General features: G+C 34.7%; 1 protein-coding gene across 2 annotated transcripts in view; it reads right to left on the reverse strand.

Moving 5' to 3' along the window:
• Nadk2 (NAD kinase 2, mitochondrial) overlaps positions 1-17,609 on the reverse strand; it is a gene marked incomplete in the record, with an annotated part of 46,339 nt that overhangs the window by 24,141 nt on the left and 4,589 nt on the right. For both annotated transcript variants that reach the window (XM_013514976.1, XM_013514975.1), the window contains 4 exon segments: positions 471-554; positions 5,286-5,367; positions 7,425-7,513; positions 8,403-8,491. In XM_013514976.1, coding sequence (XP_013370430.1) covers positions 471-554; positions 5,286-5,367; positions 7,425-7,513; positions 8,403-8,491 — 344 coding nt within the window.

A 17,609-nucleotide genomic window follows, 5' to 3' on the forward strand; every position in this document is an offset into this window, starting at 1 on the left:
AGCCCAGCCTGAACAACTTAGTGAGATGCTGTCTCAAAACTTAAAGGAAAAAAAAAATTTAAAAGGGCTAGGGATGTGAGAAGGCCCTGAGTTCAATACCCAGTAACACGCAGGCATGCACAAAATACAAAACATATATAAAATCTCAGAATTTGAGCCCTTACCAGCTTTAACTGTCTTAAACGGTTAAGAATTCATAGCAAGGTTAAGAAAGCAGAGGTGTGGCCTCTATCTCACTGAAACACCTCTAACTGCACTGATAGCCAAGTAACATTTAACATGTTTTCTCTACACAGTTCCAACTGGACTAGAAGGAGGTAAGTTAGAGCTATCAGAGACTCGGCAAGTGTGTAACTATTTCAGGCTACTGTCCTAACTATGGAGTAATCTTGACTTGTTCTGCTTTTAACAGCATTATTAACGGCACATGTTTATTAAAATATACAAGAACAGCAGCAAGAAATTCCTACCTGAACTCACCACGACAGAACTTCTGTAAGGCTTCTGGGAAGGAATGTGTATATCTAACAGGCAGACACAGGTGACCTTCAGACCTTTATTTAAAAGAGATTTTTGGGTGTTGTAAAGGAAAGGAGTGTAAAAGAAAAAGTAATTATCGTTATAAAAATCAAAACTGTCTATTCTTTCAAGAACAAAAAGCCCAAATAGAAATATGCTATATCTAACTTTAATGCACAATACACAACAATACTTAAGTTTCCCCTTTATGGTAAAATTAAAAACAACAGCAAATCTGCCACTGTTTGGTTACCCTATAAAGTTATCTAACAGTATAATAGTATTTGCATTTTATTGTTAAACTACTTAGCTAAGAAATTTGGGTAAGCGACTTTAGTATGTTTTTTTTATCTCTAAAGGCATGATAAAAGCACCAATCACAGATTTTTCTGAAGAATCAATCTATGTGAAAGTACACTAAACCATAATCCCATTTAAATGTCATTTAAAATATTCTTAAATGAAAAGAACTGAGAAATCTTATTCCAATATTTAAAAAAGGGCCCTGATGGATTCACAGCATTATTTTACAAGAAATTCAGAGAAGATTTAATACCAACAGTCCTCAAACTCTTCAATGAAATTGAAAAGGAAGCAATTCTCCCTAACTCATTTCTTGAGACAAGTATTATACTGATACCAAAACCAGAGAAAGACCCAACCAAGAAAGAGAACTACAGACCAATCTCCCTAATGAATATAGAGGCAAAGATACTCAATAAAATACTAGCAAATAGAATGCAGCAAATCATCAAGAAAATCATACACCATAACCAAGTAAGATTCATTCCAGGAATGCAGGGATGGTTCAATATTTGCAAATCATTTAATGTTATACACCATATCAATAGAGCCAAAGACAAAAGCCACATGATCATCTCAATAGATGCAGAAAAAGCTTTCCACAAAGTCCCACATGCATTCATGATAAAAACCCTACAGAAAATAGAAATAGATCGTCTTTACCTCAATCTGATCAAAGCCATCTATGACAAACCAACAGCCAACATCATACTAAATGGACAAAAACTGAAAGATTTTACTTTAAAATCAGGAACAAGACAAGGATGTCCACTGTCACCACTCCTGTTCAATATAGTTCTGGAACCATTAGCCAGAGCAATTAGACAAGACAAAGAAATAAAAGGAGTAAGGATAGGAAGGGAAGAAGTAAAACGTTCACTATTTGCAGATGACATGACACTTTACATGAAGACCCCAAAAACTCCACAAGAAGACTCTTTGAATTAATCAACAGATTCAGCACTGCAGCTGGATACAAAGTGAACACCCAAAAATCGATAGCATTCCTATACACAAACAACAGACTGAGAGAGAAATTAAGGAAACTATACCTTTCACAATTGCATCCAAGAAATTGAAATATTTAGGAATAAAGCTAACAAAAGTAAAAGATCTAATCAATGAAAACTACAGTACTCTGAAAAAAGAGATCGAAGAGGATCTCAATAAATGGAAAAATATTCCTTGCTCATGGAGACGAAGAATCAACATTGTGATAATAACCATACTCCCAAAATTGTTGTACAGATTCAGTGCAATTCCCATTAAATTACCATTAGCATACCTCCCAGATGTAGAGAAAATATTCCTTAAATTCATCTGGAACCAGAAGAGACCCAGAATAGAAAAGTAACCCTGGGCAACAAGGACAAGTCAGGCAGAATTACAGTCCCTGACCTGAAATTATACTACAAAGCCACTGTAATAAAATCAACATGGCACTAGCTAAAAAACAGATCAGTAGAACAGACTGGAGGACACAGACACAGCCACAAACACACTCAGCCACCTAATCTTTGATAAAAGGGCCAAACAAACTCATTGGAAGAACGATAGCCTCTTTAATAAATGGTGCTGGAATAATTGGCTTGCCATCTGCCAAAGACTGAAAACAGACCCAGGTCTATCACCATGCACCGAACTCAAGTCAAAATGGTTCACAGATCTCAATATTAAAACAGAAACACTAAATCTATTGGAAGAGAAAGCAGGTAAAAACCTTGAAGACATAGGGGTAGGCAGAGAGTTCATGAACAAAAACCAAACTGCACGTGAAACACTTCAAAGAATCAACAACTGGGATCTCATCCTACTGAAAAGTTTCTGCACATCTAAAGAAATCACCAGCAGAGTAAAAAGAAAACCCACAAACTTGGAAAAAATTTTAGCTGACTGTCCCTCCGACAAAGGGCTTCTATCTAAAACATACGAAGAATTAAAAACATCAGCCCCCACAAATTCAAAGACCCAATCCAAAAATGGGCAGCTGAGATGAATACACACTTCTCAGATAAAGAAATACAAATGGCAAATAAATACATGAGAAAATGTTCAACATCATTAGTCATTTGAGAAATGCAAATTAAAATAATATTGAGATTTCATCTCACCCTAGTAAGAATGGCTAGCATTAAGAAATTAACCAATAACAAATGCCGGTGAGGCTGTGGAGAAATAGGAACTCTTCTCCACTGCTGGTGGGAATGCAGACTGGTGAAACCACTGTGGAAATCAGTTTGGAGATTCCTCACAAAACTAGGTCTAAAGGTCCCATTCAACCCAACTATTCCCCTTCTGGGTATTTTCCCAGAAGATCTGAAAACATCATATCACAGCGGTAAATATGCACACATGTTCACAGCAGCGCAATTTGTAATTGCTAAACTGTGGAAGCAACCCAAATGTCCATCCACTGAGGATTGGATAAAAAAATTGTGGTACTTTTATATTATGGAATATTACTCAGCTATAAAGAAAGATAAACTTGAAGCATTTATAGGTAAATGGTCACAACTAGAGACCACACTGGTAAGTGAAGTAAATCAGACCTGCATGTATAAGCATCGTATTTTCTCACTAGTGTAAGACCTCAAAGAGTGAATAAAAACTAGGAGGTATGATAGACATTGTGAAATGAAAGGAAAATGCTCAAAAGTAAAGGGCTACTGGGGTGTGGGAAATGAGAAGGGAAAGAAGGGGAAATTATGTAAGTATGTATATACAGGATAGCTAACATAGTTGTACTACTGTCTTCTATTGCTCTACAGAAAGGAACAGTTAATGATTACTTGTTTGATCAATCTGGTATGTCTCTATTTGCTTTCCTGAAAAGCCACTTTGAAAATGTCAATGCGGGGGCTGGGGATTTAGCTCAGCGCCAAAAGCGCCTGCCTGGCAAGCGCAAGGTCATGAGTTCGGTTCCTGGTACCGGAGAAAAAAAAAAAAAAAAAAAAAAAAAAAAAAAAAAGAAAATGTCAATGCATAATGCAACAACCATGGTTAATTTCCTATAACTTTGTCTTGTTTGTATTGCTCTTATGTTATTTTGTAAATGGATGTCTGTTTAATATGTTTTCCTTCTTTTACTTTTCAAAATAAAAAAATAAAATAAAAATATTTTTAAAAGTACAGAAAGAAGAACTACAAAAAATTCATAGCTTAATGTAGAAGACAAATTAAAATACACTGCATATTACAAGATGGCTAAGCTTCCCTCTAATTTGCTACACAAAAATGAGAGTACATGGCACCTAATGATGTCCAGAAAGCTCATTCATCATTCATACAATGTTCGTATTAAGCCCAAGCTTCTATGCTGTTTCATTCCCTGTAGAGGACCTTTCTAAAGCTGCTATAGGAGTAGAAAGGATGACTTAGGATGATTTATCCCCTAGATCAAAGATAATGCATAAAATATTTAAGAGACTGTCAAGAAAATAAATAAAGTGAAGGAGAATTAAGTGGTGTGAACAGATGGGATCTGGGCCCTAAAAGTCAATGGGCAAATTTAGTGAAATGAGAGAATAAGACTGCTGTTAAAGTAGGAGGCTGTGGTCGGAATTAAATTAGCACTACAGACATGGAGAAATTCGAAATGATAATAAAGCCTAGGTATGGTCATGACTGTGGAAGGTTGGAATAGAATAATGGTTAGTATCAATGAAGCTAGAAAAGAGAAAATAAAAAGGGGGAAAACGTGTAGCTGGGCATGGTGGCACATGGCTGTAATCTCAGTATTTAGGAGGCTAAGGCAGGAAAATCTCAAATTCAAGGCCAACCTGGACTATATAGTATGAATTCCCTGCCTTAAAAAAGATAAAAAAGAAAAGCACAGAAGTTTAGATAATGCTTTCATTAGGTCAATGAAGTTACCTAGAAAAGTCAGTACAAGAATAACCAAGAATGTGTGTGAAGACATAAGGAAGGATATTAACTCATCCTTCTTCAGCAGTGCCAAAGCTCTCCGATACCTTCCTAGTGAGGGGTTTATGTCTAGTTTGCCCCAGATCCGCCTCCCAAACTACACAGGGGATAGTCGTGAAGACTGGTTCATTCAATAACATAATTTCCTACCATGGATGCCAGTGATATGCACTGGGTCTGTGCTAAAAATCAGATCTCTCCTTAAAAACATCTACATCAAACATATCCCTATTAAAGGGAATAATTAACTGTACATGCCTAAATTTTATCCAAAATTTTTTGGGACGTGGTACTCCTGTTCAGGGTAGCCAGGAACAAAGATACTTCCACTTGAACATCATGAAACACGGTAAAATCCCTACAGCAGCAGAGCCTAGTAATGTGACTACAGTACAGAAAATAAAGAACAGCTTCCAACTTTTAAGATTTATCATAGATACTATAAAACCAAAGTAGAAATGCCTGTTTGTGTAACATGCAAAAAACAAAAGCGCACAGACACACAAACCAAACATACAAAGGAACATGTTCTTCCTTACCGTTCTGGATCAGTGTTAACCCCGATAACTGGCTTAAGTCTGTCTAAGACTTTACTTGCTGCCAGAAGCATCGTACCATCACCTAAGGGGAAAAAAGGACAAGACATAAACAGACTTGTGTTGCAAAACCAGTTTTTTTAAAGAGGAAAAAAATAATAATAAAAACAATGATACAGAATTTCAAAACATGATAAAAGGAGATTAACAATGGTTAATGTATCACACATTGTTATCTCCAAAGTAATTGCTCAGATTACCAGATATACAAATGCAAAACAGATCAAATATAAGCACAAACTACTCTTTTTAATAAGTAAAAATTAGTATAATAATATTAGCTATCTTTTGTAGATATAAATACATCTCTCTATATATATATTTTTCTTTTCCCCTCCTTTTCTCCTTTCCCCCATCTCAGTAGTTTTTTTCTTTTAAGCAGTTTCTTCTTCTTTCACAGTATCTACTATACATTTTGGATCTTATTTACTCTTTCACTTTCTTACATTAGGGAGACAATACCATGTTTACATGACAGTCTGATTTCATTTATGAGTATGGTCTCAAATTGTATTCATTTACCTATAAAAGCCTCAAGTTTACCCTTCTTTATAGCTGAGTAGTACTCCATTGTATAAAAATACATCTTTTTTATCCATTCCTCAGTTGATGGGCATTTGGGTTGTTTTGGAGGTTTAGCTACTACAAACTGTGCTACTATAAACATAGGTACACGTATGTCACTGAGGTATGGTGGTTTTAATTCTTCTGGGAAATTATCCAGAAGGGGAATAGCTGGGTCTAATGGAACATGCAGTTTTAGTTTTTTGAAGAATTTCCACACTGATTTCCACAGAGGTTGTACCAATCTACACTGCTACCAACAGTAAAAAGGGTTCCTTTTTCCCCACATCCCCTCCAGCATTTGGTTGATTTCTTGATGACTGCCATTCTTTGTGGGTTTAGAAGGAATCTCAGTGTTGTTTTAATTCGCATCTCTTGAATGACTAATGATATTGAACATTTTTTCATATATTTCTTTGCCATTTGTATTTCTTCATCTGAAAATAATGTATTCATCTCAGACGAAAAACCACTTTTTGACACCACTTTGAGAATTAGTACTTTCATTTCAAGCTACCCTGCTGACTGCTATATAATAGCTTACCTCTCCTCCTTTCTTTCTGCTATATTTTTATATTATCCCAGCTGCTCTAATCCAAGATTTCAATAGTAGCCAAGATGGACATCTTGGGCAGAAAAGCTCTTTGTTGTAGAGGACTGTCCTGTGTATTGTGGAGTGTTTAGCAGTGTCCTTGATCTGTACCTATTAGATGACACTAATTCCTCCCAGCTGAGAACTAGTGCTGTAAAACTTTTTTCCTTCTCCTACAACCAGTCCAAATTCATAAATTTTCTTGTTTTTCATTGTTTTAGATGAGGACTTTTTTTTATCTTATTGAGCATAACAGACAAATCAAATTTCCTCTGCTCAGAAATATTTCATAAATTACTTTAGTGAGAACATATTTAGCAGTGTCCAACTTCAGATTTTTCTCTCCAACAACTATTGCCAATAAAAAGCTTTAGAAAGAATAGTCACTAACAATGTTCAAGAAATAAGTAAGTGTAAAGAGGGGCACAAAATTTACCTAATTTCATTAAATCATCAACTTCAGTTGCTTTTGTTTTCATTTTGTTTTTGAGACAAGCGCTCACTATGTAGCCCAGGCTGGCCTTGAACTTGCAGCAATCCTCCTGACTCTGCCTCCTGCGCACTGGGATTATAGGAATGCACCACCATGCCTGGCCTGTTTCATTTTTTGTTAGTTTGCTTTTTTAACGCTGCTATAATTAAACCAAAATACAATTACATCTAATCTTCTGAATTACAGTTGAAGTTAAAAGCACCCCTTGAATATACACAGAAATATACAGATAGAACCTCACAGGAACATAAATTCACTATATATGCGGAATGTTATATAAAACATCTATTTTAAAACTAACCCCCAAAATACAAAATTTTGTCTTCTGGTAGGACTCTGAAGTCTTCAAAATACCTATACCCCAGTATATCTAGAAATAATGTGTCTTGAAGTGCATTTCTGTATCACAACATCATCTCTATAAAACAATTACCTCCTGCAGCTATGACAGCATCTGCCCATCGCACAGTCTCTTCATTATATTCTCTCCTCTTTACTAGACGAACCTCAATTCCTTCATTCCTAAAAAGTAATGGTCATTATTAAAAAGTAATGGTCATATAAAATTTCCATTGATGGTAACACAATAAAGGTATGTTTTCTGAAAATTGTTATACTGGAGATGTAAAACAAATTATGCTTATGTTATGTAAATTTTGTGTAGCTCTGTAAAGGTAAAATCATTTTCATTTAATTATAACAGCCAATTAACTATGACAGGTCACAAAGCATACAAATAAGCTAAAATGTAATAACTATCCAAATTTCCATGTGCTTTAAAAATACTTTTATAACCACTAACAAATAGCAATATTGATTGGTCAGAATTTCATTTTATTTTCTCTATTCCTTCTGGTGCTAAAATTTATTTAAATACAAATGGTCCAGAATATTAACACTTAGAGACACAATATGTTATAGAGCCAAGTACTATTATTTGAAATTCAACAAATATTGAGTGGCAGACAGGGACAAAAACATCTTAACGTGCGTGTTCTCATACTGATTTTCCTGCATACACACAAACTTACCCAATTATTATATTTAGTCCCAAATTAACAGAAGTTTCTATACTGATTTCAGACACTCAAAGAATAAAGTTATATTGTACTGTTTAAAAAATAGAATATTATAAATACTGTTAACTCAGCTGAGTACTAAATTAACTACAGCTGAATACCGAATTAACTACAGAAAATTCTAGTAGACCAAATAACTGAAAATATCTGAAATTTTCAGAGTGCAATAAAAATTTCCTTAGCTATAAAATCAGATCCATTAACTTCAATATCTTATGAAAATCATTTTAAAATAATGTTTACTAAAATCTAAAAATTACCTGCCAGTATAAATTATAAAAATGAAGTCCTGAATATAAAATTTCATCCAAGTCCCAATCCCACAGACTTACCGCAAGCTATCTACAATATGCTGTACATTTTTGGTGTGAATATGATGTCGTTCAAGTAATCCACTGTAGCTAGAGCCTTTTAATGCAAGCTATATCAAAATAAAAGAAATGTTGTTTTACATATATTATATATGTTTTAATGTTGTTTTTAAAAATCCCTATATAAAATAGAATTTTGGGGAAGTACATTTTAATGACTGCCTGTGAAACCTACTAATTCAAACAGAACTAGATTGTAATTTCAGAAAACCACAATTTGGTTTTGGTAACAAATACTGCATGATCTCAAAATTTGGATGGTTTTAAAGCCTAGCTTTTTTAAATGACTTCTTAACATATCATGTATGTCTATCTGAAGACCAAACATAAACTACTGTTTTTAGAGGCAGTTAGATGATCTTTATTCCACTTGCTTTTGGTGCTTTCATGTGTTCAAAGTTATGAATTCTGTTTGTAATTTACCCTACAAAAGTTAAACAGAAAGTTGGTTAGCTTGAAATGACATAACTTTTGGACATAGACACATATCCTTCAAATATTATTTCTCCTAGTTAGAGTTAACATTTCATAACTATCTCAATGCTACATTGCTACTGCCCTTCTAAAGTATATGCCGTAAAAGTAATCCATAAAGCAAAATACTGAGAAAAGTTCAGAAATATCCTGTGAGCATTCATTCAATCAGCAAGTAGGAAATCTTCATCCACTGGAGTGAATACTAGTAGAATTAAGAAGCATATCATCATCTTTCCTTTTCCAAATCCTTTTATACCTTTCCTCTTTAAGATACAGAATCAATTTTTAAGATCTTGTCCAGTACAAATGTTATTTTAAATCATTACTTGTTGAATCATTAAGAAAAATCAATTTTTAAATTGTAACATGTATTTAACTGTTTAAAATGCTATAAAAATAATACTAACAACATGAAAGATGAATAAAGCTAAACAAAAATCAAATAAAATGCTATAAAAATAATACTAACAACAGGAAACATGAATAAAGCAAAAGAAAAATCAAATACAATCTTATTCTGGGATAATTAGTGTTAATATTTTATTAATATTTTATTAGTGTTAACAATACCCAGCTTTTGTCCATGAATATTGGGTTTTAAGTTTTTAAATAGTTTTGCCCTCATTATAAATAGAAATGTATATTCCTTAAAAGAGAAGCTGAGGAAACATTTGGCTATTGTGAAAATTAATACATAGATGTTAACATAGATCAGACATCTTATATAACAAGTTAGTACTTATTCATAAGCCTCGTAATTAGAGCTAAACACTGTCAAGAAGTTTTTTTAAAGTAGTGACCAACATAATAACTCTACCCATTTACTTTAACAACACAAATCAGTTTTGAAAAACTATACAGAGACTTTCAGATTATACATGGACATAACTTTAGCATTCAGATTATCATACAATACTCAGCTACAGATTCAAACTGCACCAAACTTCTCTCAATGAGTATGGACCAAAATCCCCTTCCTTTCTTTTCTCTACAATTCATGGTTTCAACACTTGAAAAGAAATCTATATGACAATTCTCATGATTCCCAACTGCTAACCCTTTAGGAGGTCACATGAATTTACCTAACTGCCTATTTGACATCTTCCTCCAGATGTCTAACACACATCTCAAATTAATGTAAATATCAAACCCTTTATTTCCTATCTCAAGGATTTCCCACCTTCTCTAGCCAAGAATCTAGACTCACACTGTATGCCTTTTTCCTTATTATTCCCACACCCAATTACTAAATCCTAGGTCTAATCCATGCACTTCTCCTCTTTACACTACCCACATTTTAATCAGGGCTCTTCACTCTGTCAACTTGCAAAGTCTACACCCCACACAAAGACCCACAGCACGGCTCGGTTTAACATACTTGTGATATATTATGAGCTCCTTGCCTCTCTCCAAAGCCTATGTGATCTGACTTCTTCCTTCTATTTCATTTTCCATATCATTACTTCTTTTTATTTGGAGTGTCCTCCTTCCCTCAGCTCAACTCTGGCTCTTCTCTACTTTAGAATATGAGGGCTGCCTGTTCACTATATCACTGCCACTGTTGGTACTGCCCTTGAAGCTGCAATAGCTACCACTGTTAGTTCATCCCAAAACCAGTTAGTTTCTTACATAGCATTTACCACACTTAAAAGTATCTTGGGTATTTTTTAAAATTCTACTTGTCTTCCTTACTATATATAAGTACCAGGAAAGCAATGATCTTATTTTGTTTACTACTGTTCCTATGGACCTAGGTAGTGGGTATTTGTTGAATGAATTCATTCATGCATTTTTCCATTTTTTGTCTTGTATGGGTGCTGGGGATACATGCTTCTGAAAAGCAAAAACTACTGCATAAGCAGGTGCTGGAGAAGATAACTCAGCTACCTGACAATAGCCATGCAGGCCATCTTTTCCTGGTCAGAACTGGGCAATGACAGACTAATTGTAGTAGTACATTATTTTGCCACGGTAAGCACTTCTCATGATCCCATTTTAGGAGTAAATGCTTTACAAGCCCTAAAAATGTTAATGTATTCATCAAACGATCTGAGTACCTTACTATTATGTTCATTTAAATAGTAGTTGAGGGCTGGGGATTTAGCTCAGCGGCAAAAGCGCCTGCCTGGCAAGCGCAAGGTCGTGAGTTCGGTTCCTGGTACCGGAGAAAAACCAAAAAAAAAAAAAAAACAATAGTAGTTGAGCTCAATCACACGTATTAAATAGGGCACTGAAAAATGCCAAGGACAATGAGAATTAAAATGCACAGTCTCTTACAGTTTCATCAAATTTACTGCTTCTGACTTGCTATAAATAAAACTTAAGGATAGCTAGCTCTTGGACTTTAATTCCCTGTCCAAATTTTTTGACCTTGTGTTCTAATTTTTGATTTGGATTATATGGAACATGTACTAAAGATAAAGGGCATAAGCTTTACTGGGTAAGTCTTGTAAATTCTGTTCAGTGGTTCAGACATTTTTATACTTATCTTCTCCTAACAGGCTCTAGGAAATTAAGAAACTCAGCAGTAGAGTCTTAGGAAACTTTGGCTTGAGATGGTAAAGGAGTTTGAATCTGCGGGGGGAGGGGGGGGAATGTCCTTAAAAAAAGCCCAAAAACTAGAAGTTCCTTATGATTGCTAGCAACACTAAAATTCCTAAAATTCCAAATCTAAAGTTCATTTAGCATCAGAATACTTAGCATTGGAGCAGAAATGTCATTTCATAAATTCTTATTCCCACTCAAATGTCTTATTTTGAATTAATTCTGTAATAACTCATGTTCAACCTTCATTTAGAGAACACAAGTCTTTATATCATTTTATTTAAAGCTGTAACTGGTTGAGTAATTGGACTTTATTAACAAGGATTAGCTAAACCAGGCGTACAAAAGATTAAAAATTTAAGAAAATCATTTAAACAGAATGAATTGGAAAGTCTTAAACCACTGTTCAACTGACTCTTATGTTTGTATAATATACAACAGCTAGTAAGAATTTGTAGTGATATCCCTGAAAAGAACATGATTTCAAACCTCTAAAAATATACCTTAATCAGCCTAAAACAAGAAAGCACAAATCCTTGTAAAATGTTTTCTTAATTCTGCAGTGTTCCACATTAAGTATTATTCTTTATTATTTTTTCCAAAATTTCTGTTAATTCTATCCATTAAAAAACAAAAAGCTTACTCAACAAAACACATAGAAAAAGCAGATCATAAAAATCAAGACAGACACATTTCAATATAAGCAAGAGTATCTCCTACAAAAATCACCAAAAGCCAACATGTCTTCTCAAGCAGCTCTAACATTAAAAGAGAACACTATGGAAGTAAGAAAGGAAGGCTCTGAGGGGATAAATTCTGCACTCTTTAGTTGAGATATGATGGTTTGCTGTTTTCTAAATAGTCTACAACACTGTTATTATCACCAACATTTTTACTTAACTCAAACTGAATTTATTACAACTATAAATATTTAGAATTTATTTTACCAGTCAAATGCTATTTTGTACTCTAAGCAATTTCCATAAAACTGCAGTAAGAATAGGAGTTATATCTTTTAAAATTTAACACAGAAATCCACAAACTTCTGATACAATGACAGTTTCATAGGTAAACTCACTAGAAATAATTTAAGCAGCCTTCAAAGTGCTTACATTTGCCAGGCTTGGTGTACATGCCTATAATCCTCGCTACTTGGGAAACTGAGGTAGGAAGATTGTAAATCTGAGGCTAGCCTGGACCACTCAGAGAGACCCTTGTCTCAAAATACATTTTTGTTTGTTTTTTGTTTTTTTGAGACAGGCTCTCGCTATATAGTTCAGGCTGGCCTCGAACTTGCAGCAATCCTCCTACCTCTGCCTCCCAAGTGCTGGGATTACAGGAGTATGCCACCACACACAGCTCAAAATAAAACCTTTTAAAAGGGCTGACAGGTATAGCTTGGCAAGATAGCACACTTACCTAGCATGTACCAAGTCCTAAGTTCACCTCCCAGCATAATATATATAAAACTGTTGTTCCTACTTATCTTAAAAGGCTAAGACCACCAAAATAGCAGCTAGAAAGTTAATTACTCTCCTATCATGATCAGGCCTTGGGCACTGACCCCTTAATATTTCTTCAGATATATGCTACTTATCTTGCATCAGTTCTATTCCATTTATTCTTTCTCTCAGGTTCTCACTTTCACTTTTTCCACTGTTCCAGTGTCAGTATATTCCTTGTTGTTTACTTCCTCCCTTGAATGTGGGTATTGCTCAAGGTTCCATCTTTGGCTTTCTTATCTATCCTCACTTCATTTTCCCTGAATTCTCTCTCCAACTGGACAACCTGAACTAGCAAGCGTGAGCTAGTAACTCTGAAATCTATCCTGCCACCCTAAGACTCTCTCTTGAGCTACAGGCTCAAATTTTCAAAGGCTTATTTTAATATTCACCCACAGGTAGCTTAAGAAGTTCTCTACAAAAAGATTTAAACTCAATTACATATTCCCTCTTTCAAATCTGCACTATTTGCATAGGCAACAATCAACAGAATGAACCCAGCTGTCATCTTTAATTCTTCCCTTCACACTCAATCTCCAGTCAGCCAGTGGTGACGTCAAATAATTAACACCCATAAACTGTTTCTCCAAACCATGTCATGTATGTTTATACTCCCACTAGTTGAGTTCTGGACCACATCCACGCCTATGTGGATTAATGCAAAAGCTTGCTTCCAGGTTTTTCTCAACTTCTTCACACGTTTTGCCTAAGTCCCACCCTCAGCCTAATCACCACCACCAGAAACCTACTCTTGTACTTCTCCCAACATACTGATGTCTCAAAAAAAAAAAAAATTGACATTCTCCATTCCTGTAGGGAAAAGACCAGAGACTGAACAAGGATTTTATTCTACTGCCTAAGAAGTCTGAAAACAACCAGGAGAGAAAGCTAGTTCCTTGGCTTGACAGTTGACCCCTTCATATCCTGTCCAGCCTACTTTTTGGTTTCAATATACTTTCTGGTAAGCAGTGATTTTCTAACTGCCCTTATATTGGTTGGTTACAAACAGCTTGTCTACTACATAGAAAAGAAAATATATTATACCTAACAAAGCTAAATTGTTTCCTATTATCTTTTTATTAGTACAGGTTTTTAGACAATAATATTTATTCCTTGTGGGACTAGTAAGTAACAGTGTAAAATATTTTTGACTTTGGAATCACAATCAAAGTTTGAGTTTTTTTTGAGTAAAAGATTAATTTTACCCATCTTACCATTTCAGTCTCATCATATTAGCAAAAAGGTTGAAATTTATCAAGTGCTGATCAGAATGTAGGGATTCAAGTACTCACTGAATGCTTAGGGAAAAATTATTTTTTACTTCCAATTGTAGCATTATTTTAAGTAGGAAAACTGGAAACAACCTTATTGTCCAAACAATGGAAAACTATGTATCATTTTAAATGAATTACCATGTATCAACGTGGATAAGTTTGAACACCAACAGCAAATAAAAGCAAATTTCTAAAGAAAAGGCACATATTCTAAAAAATTCAAGGCTACAGAATATGTCATTGAAAAATCTTTTTAACGATATACAAAATGATGTTATAACTATTTGGGGACATAACGTATTAATGAATGTAAAATCACATGCATGAAAATGATATACAATTTCAGGACAGTAAAAGATACTTCTGGGGAGCCAGAGAGCAGAAAAAGCTGGATGGATAAGACGTTAGCTGGAGTAGCACTTTTTAAGAAAAAATCTGAAACAAATATGGAAAAAATATTAACATCTGCTATATCAGGTAGCTGAATACAGAAGTACCCTGTTACTTTCTAAACTTTTTCTATAGGTTTGAAATATTTCATGATCAAAAATATAAACATGAAAAGATTTACAAATCTATTCAAAGTTGACAAAACTAAATGTCTTCTTTTTCCCTCCTTTATTCATATCCTTCCCCAATTGTTCTCTCCCTTTTCTGTTCACCCAAGAGTCACTTATAAATAATTACAATACCATAAAATATTTTCTCCACAGATTTACAAACGACTAATGTATCCTGGATTCTCCAAGGACCAGCAGAATGTCCAGTAGTTGGCAGGTACTCAAGTAATGGGTTAGCAAATAAACAGTTGAAAATGATTACTTCAAGCAAATTAAGTCAACTAATTTCCTAGAGCCTCGTGGCACTATAGAGTGACACTAGCAAGTATTTTAAAGTAGATTGTAATGTTTTAAAATTACTTTACTACAAATGTACTTTTTAAAAGGCAAAACTTCAAATCTATAGCTTCTTCAAAAAAAGCATTAAAAAGCAGTTAAATTCACCAAATCTTTAGTTCACTTCAGTGATATATCTCACTAAAGCAACCTACTTTTGAGTGACCAAATCAATGCCATTTCAAACATGTAATTCTCCTACCAATTCTCAGGAAGACACAAGCCAACTGGGTGAAATCTCCTTGAATGCAAATGTTTTACAAAGTTGGTCCAGTTTCCTACACAATGCACATCTAGTGCTTTATTATGAAAAATACTGTATCTATGTCTGTATCCATATATGGGAATCGATTTTCCTAAGGCATGAAATAAATGGCACACCCGCTAATATTTTGAAGCCACACATTTCTTTCGCATATTACAAAGTGAATTAATAATGAAATAAAGTCAACTCACACTTTACTAGTTAAAATATTAACATGCATCAATAAGCACATTCATTATTGACTCAGAGCTTTATTTAATGAAAAATACAGAAAAAGTGATCACAGCGAAAAATTCTGTCATTTACAATTTCCTGGCTAAAAACAAATTTGTATTTTTTTTAAAAACTCCCTATGCAGATACACAGTGTAGGATGAACAGCAGGGCTTTAAAGCCTAACAGTCAATGGCTTTTTTTCAAAGAAGCCATGTCAGACCCAGGCATAACAGCACATTCCTATAATCCAGAACTCTGGGAGGTTGGAGCAGGAAAGAGTGTAAATTCAAGCCCAGCCTGAGTCACTGTCTCAAAATGAGAAAAAAAAAAGGAGGGGGCAGGTGTAGCTCAGTGTGGAAGCCTTTGCAAAAAAAAAAGCAGCAAGAAATGGAGATGAGGAGGAAGGAGTGCAGAAGGAGTATGAGCTGTGTCTTCGTGATCTCTGCCTTACGCTTGTATCATCTAACATTTAGGAGACTGACAGCTGGCAATAAGGTCCTGGAGTAGAAGGAAGCTGATCCTCAGCCTCGGGGAGAAAAGGACTAAAACATCATCCTAAAGAACATAAGAAACACTTCATCACTTTCTTTAGTGGGCTGAGAGAATGATATTAAATGGAGTTCTTATCCCTAGAGAAGAAAATAACCACAGATTAACTATTATGAAGATATAATGAAGAATTACTAGCCCAACTCTGGTACGCAGACAGGAATGTGCACAACAAGTTTATCAAGGTTTCCTGAAATGTCTGAGCCTGACCTCAAAAGAAGAACAGAACTGACCAAGGATGGAGATGAGCTCCCAAGACAAAGGGGGCTACAAAAGACACTGAGGGATGAAATTAAATCACTCTGAAATACAATTTTTACCTACCAGGTTGGAAATGACCTCAAAATTGGATAAACTAGTCATAAAAAGCAAGTATATAAATTGGATAAACTAGTCATAAAAAGCACTGACAAAAGTAAACACTGATACTCTCTAAGGAAGACAGTCTGGCAATACCTATTAAAATTCCATAAATACGTGTGTTTTGACTCAGCAACTCTTTCAGGCTTCTATCTTAGAGCTCGATTCACACAGATATGAACAGAAATAGGTTAAACCAAGTGTTAAATTAAGGTATATGCATACAATGAAACAAATACGCATATACAGTAATATTTCAGTTCACAAATGCTTCTGTTTGCCAACAAATTGGTTTGCAAACAAAAATGTTCAGCAAAAGTTCACTTCTGTTCTCAAACTCTGCATTATCAGGCAACAAACACAACCGAGGCCATCTTCCCCACACAAACACAGATGCAGTCACCTTCCCCCAAATCAAAAACAAAATGTGTTTGTAAACCGAGGTACCACTGTCTATTAAAAAGTAGAATGAGAATGCTCTTATGATAATTTCCATAAATACGTTGAGTTTTAAAGATGCCAAGCAGTTTAAGTAGTATGTTATCACTGCATAAAAAGAGTTGGGGTAGAGAAAAAAGAGTATTTCACTGTGATTTATACATTACAGATTATTTTTGAAACAAAACACAAAAATCAGTAACCTTTGTTATTTCTACAGACCAAAACTGAATGACAAGTAAAAGGACTTTTTATTGTGTAACAGTGTGTATCTTTTACATTTTGAACCATTTTAATATGATCAATAAGTAAACCTGAACAACAGCTACTGAAGATTGAAAGTACTTGAAACTGCCAGAATATGAAGCTCAAGATAAGTGATCAGCAATGAAGCTCAAGAGTCAGACAGGAGCCTCAAGTTATCAAGGGGCTCAATTCACACAGGGACTTGAAAGCTGTAACAGTTGTTTCTCAAAGTGGGAGCCACTTGCAAACCTGGAGAGCTGCTTAAAAATGCAGATCCTTGGAAGTCAGACCAAAAGAAATGTGGCCTGGCAGGGTGACACACGCCTATAATCTTAGTTGCCAAGGGAGACTAAGGCAGGAGGATCATAAATTCAAGGTCAGCAAATTATCAAGCCCTTTTCT

The sequence above is a fragment of the Chinchilla lanigera genome, unplaced genomic scaffold (assembly GCF_000276665.1).
Source record: "Chinchilla lanigera isolate Chin_1 unplaced genomic scaffold, ChiLan1.0 scaffold00025, whole genome shotgun sequence".
NCBI classification, from domain to species: Eukaryota; Metazoa; Chordata; class Mammalia; order Rodentia; family Chinchillidae; genus Chinchilla; species Chinchilla lanigera.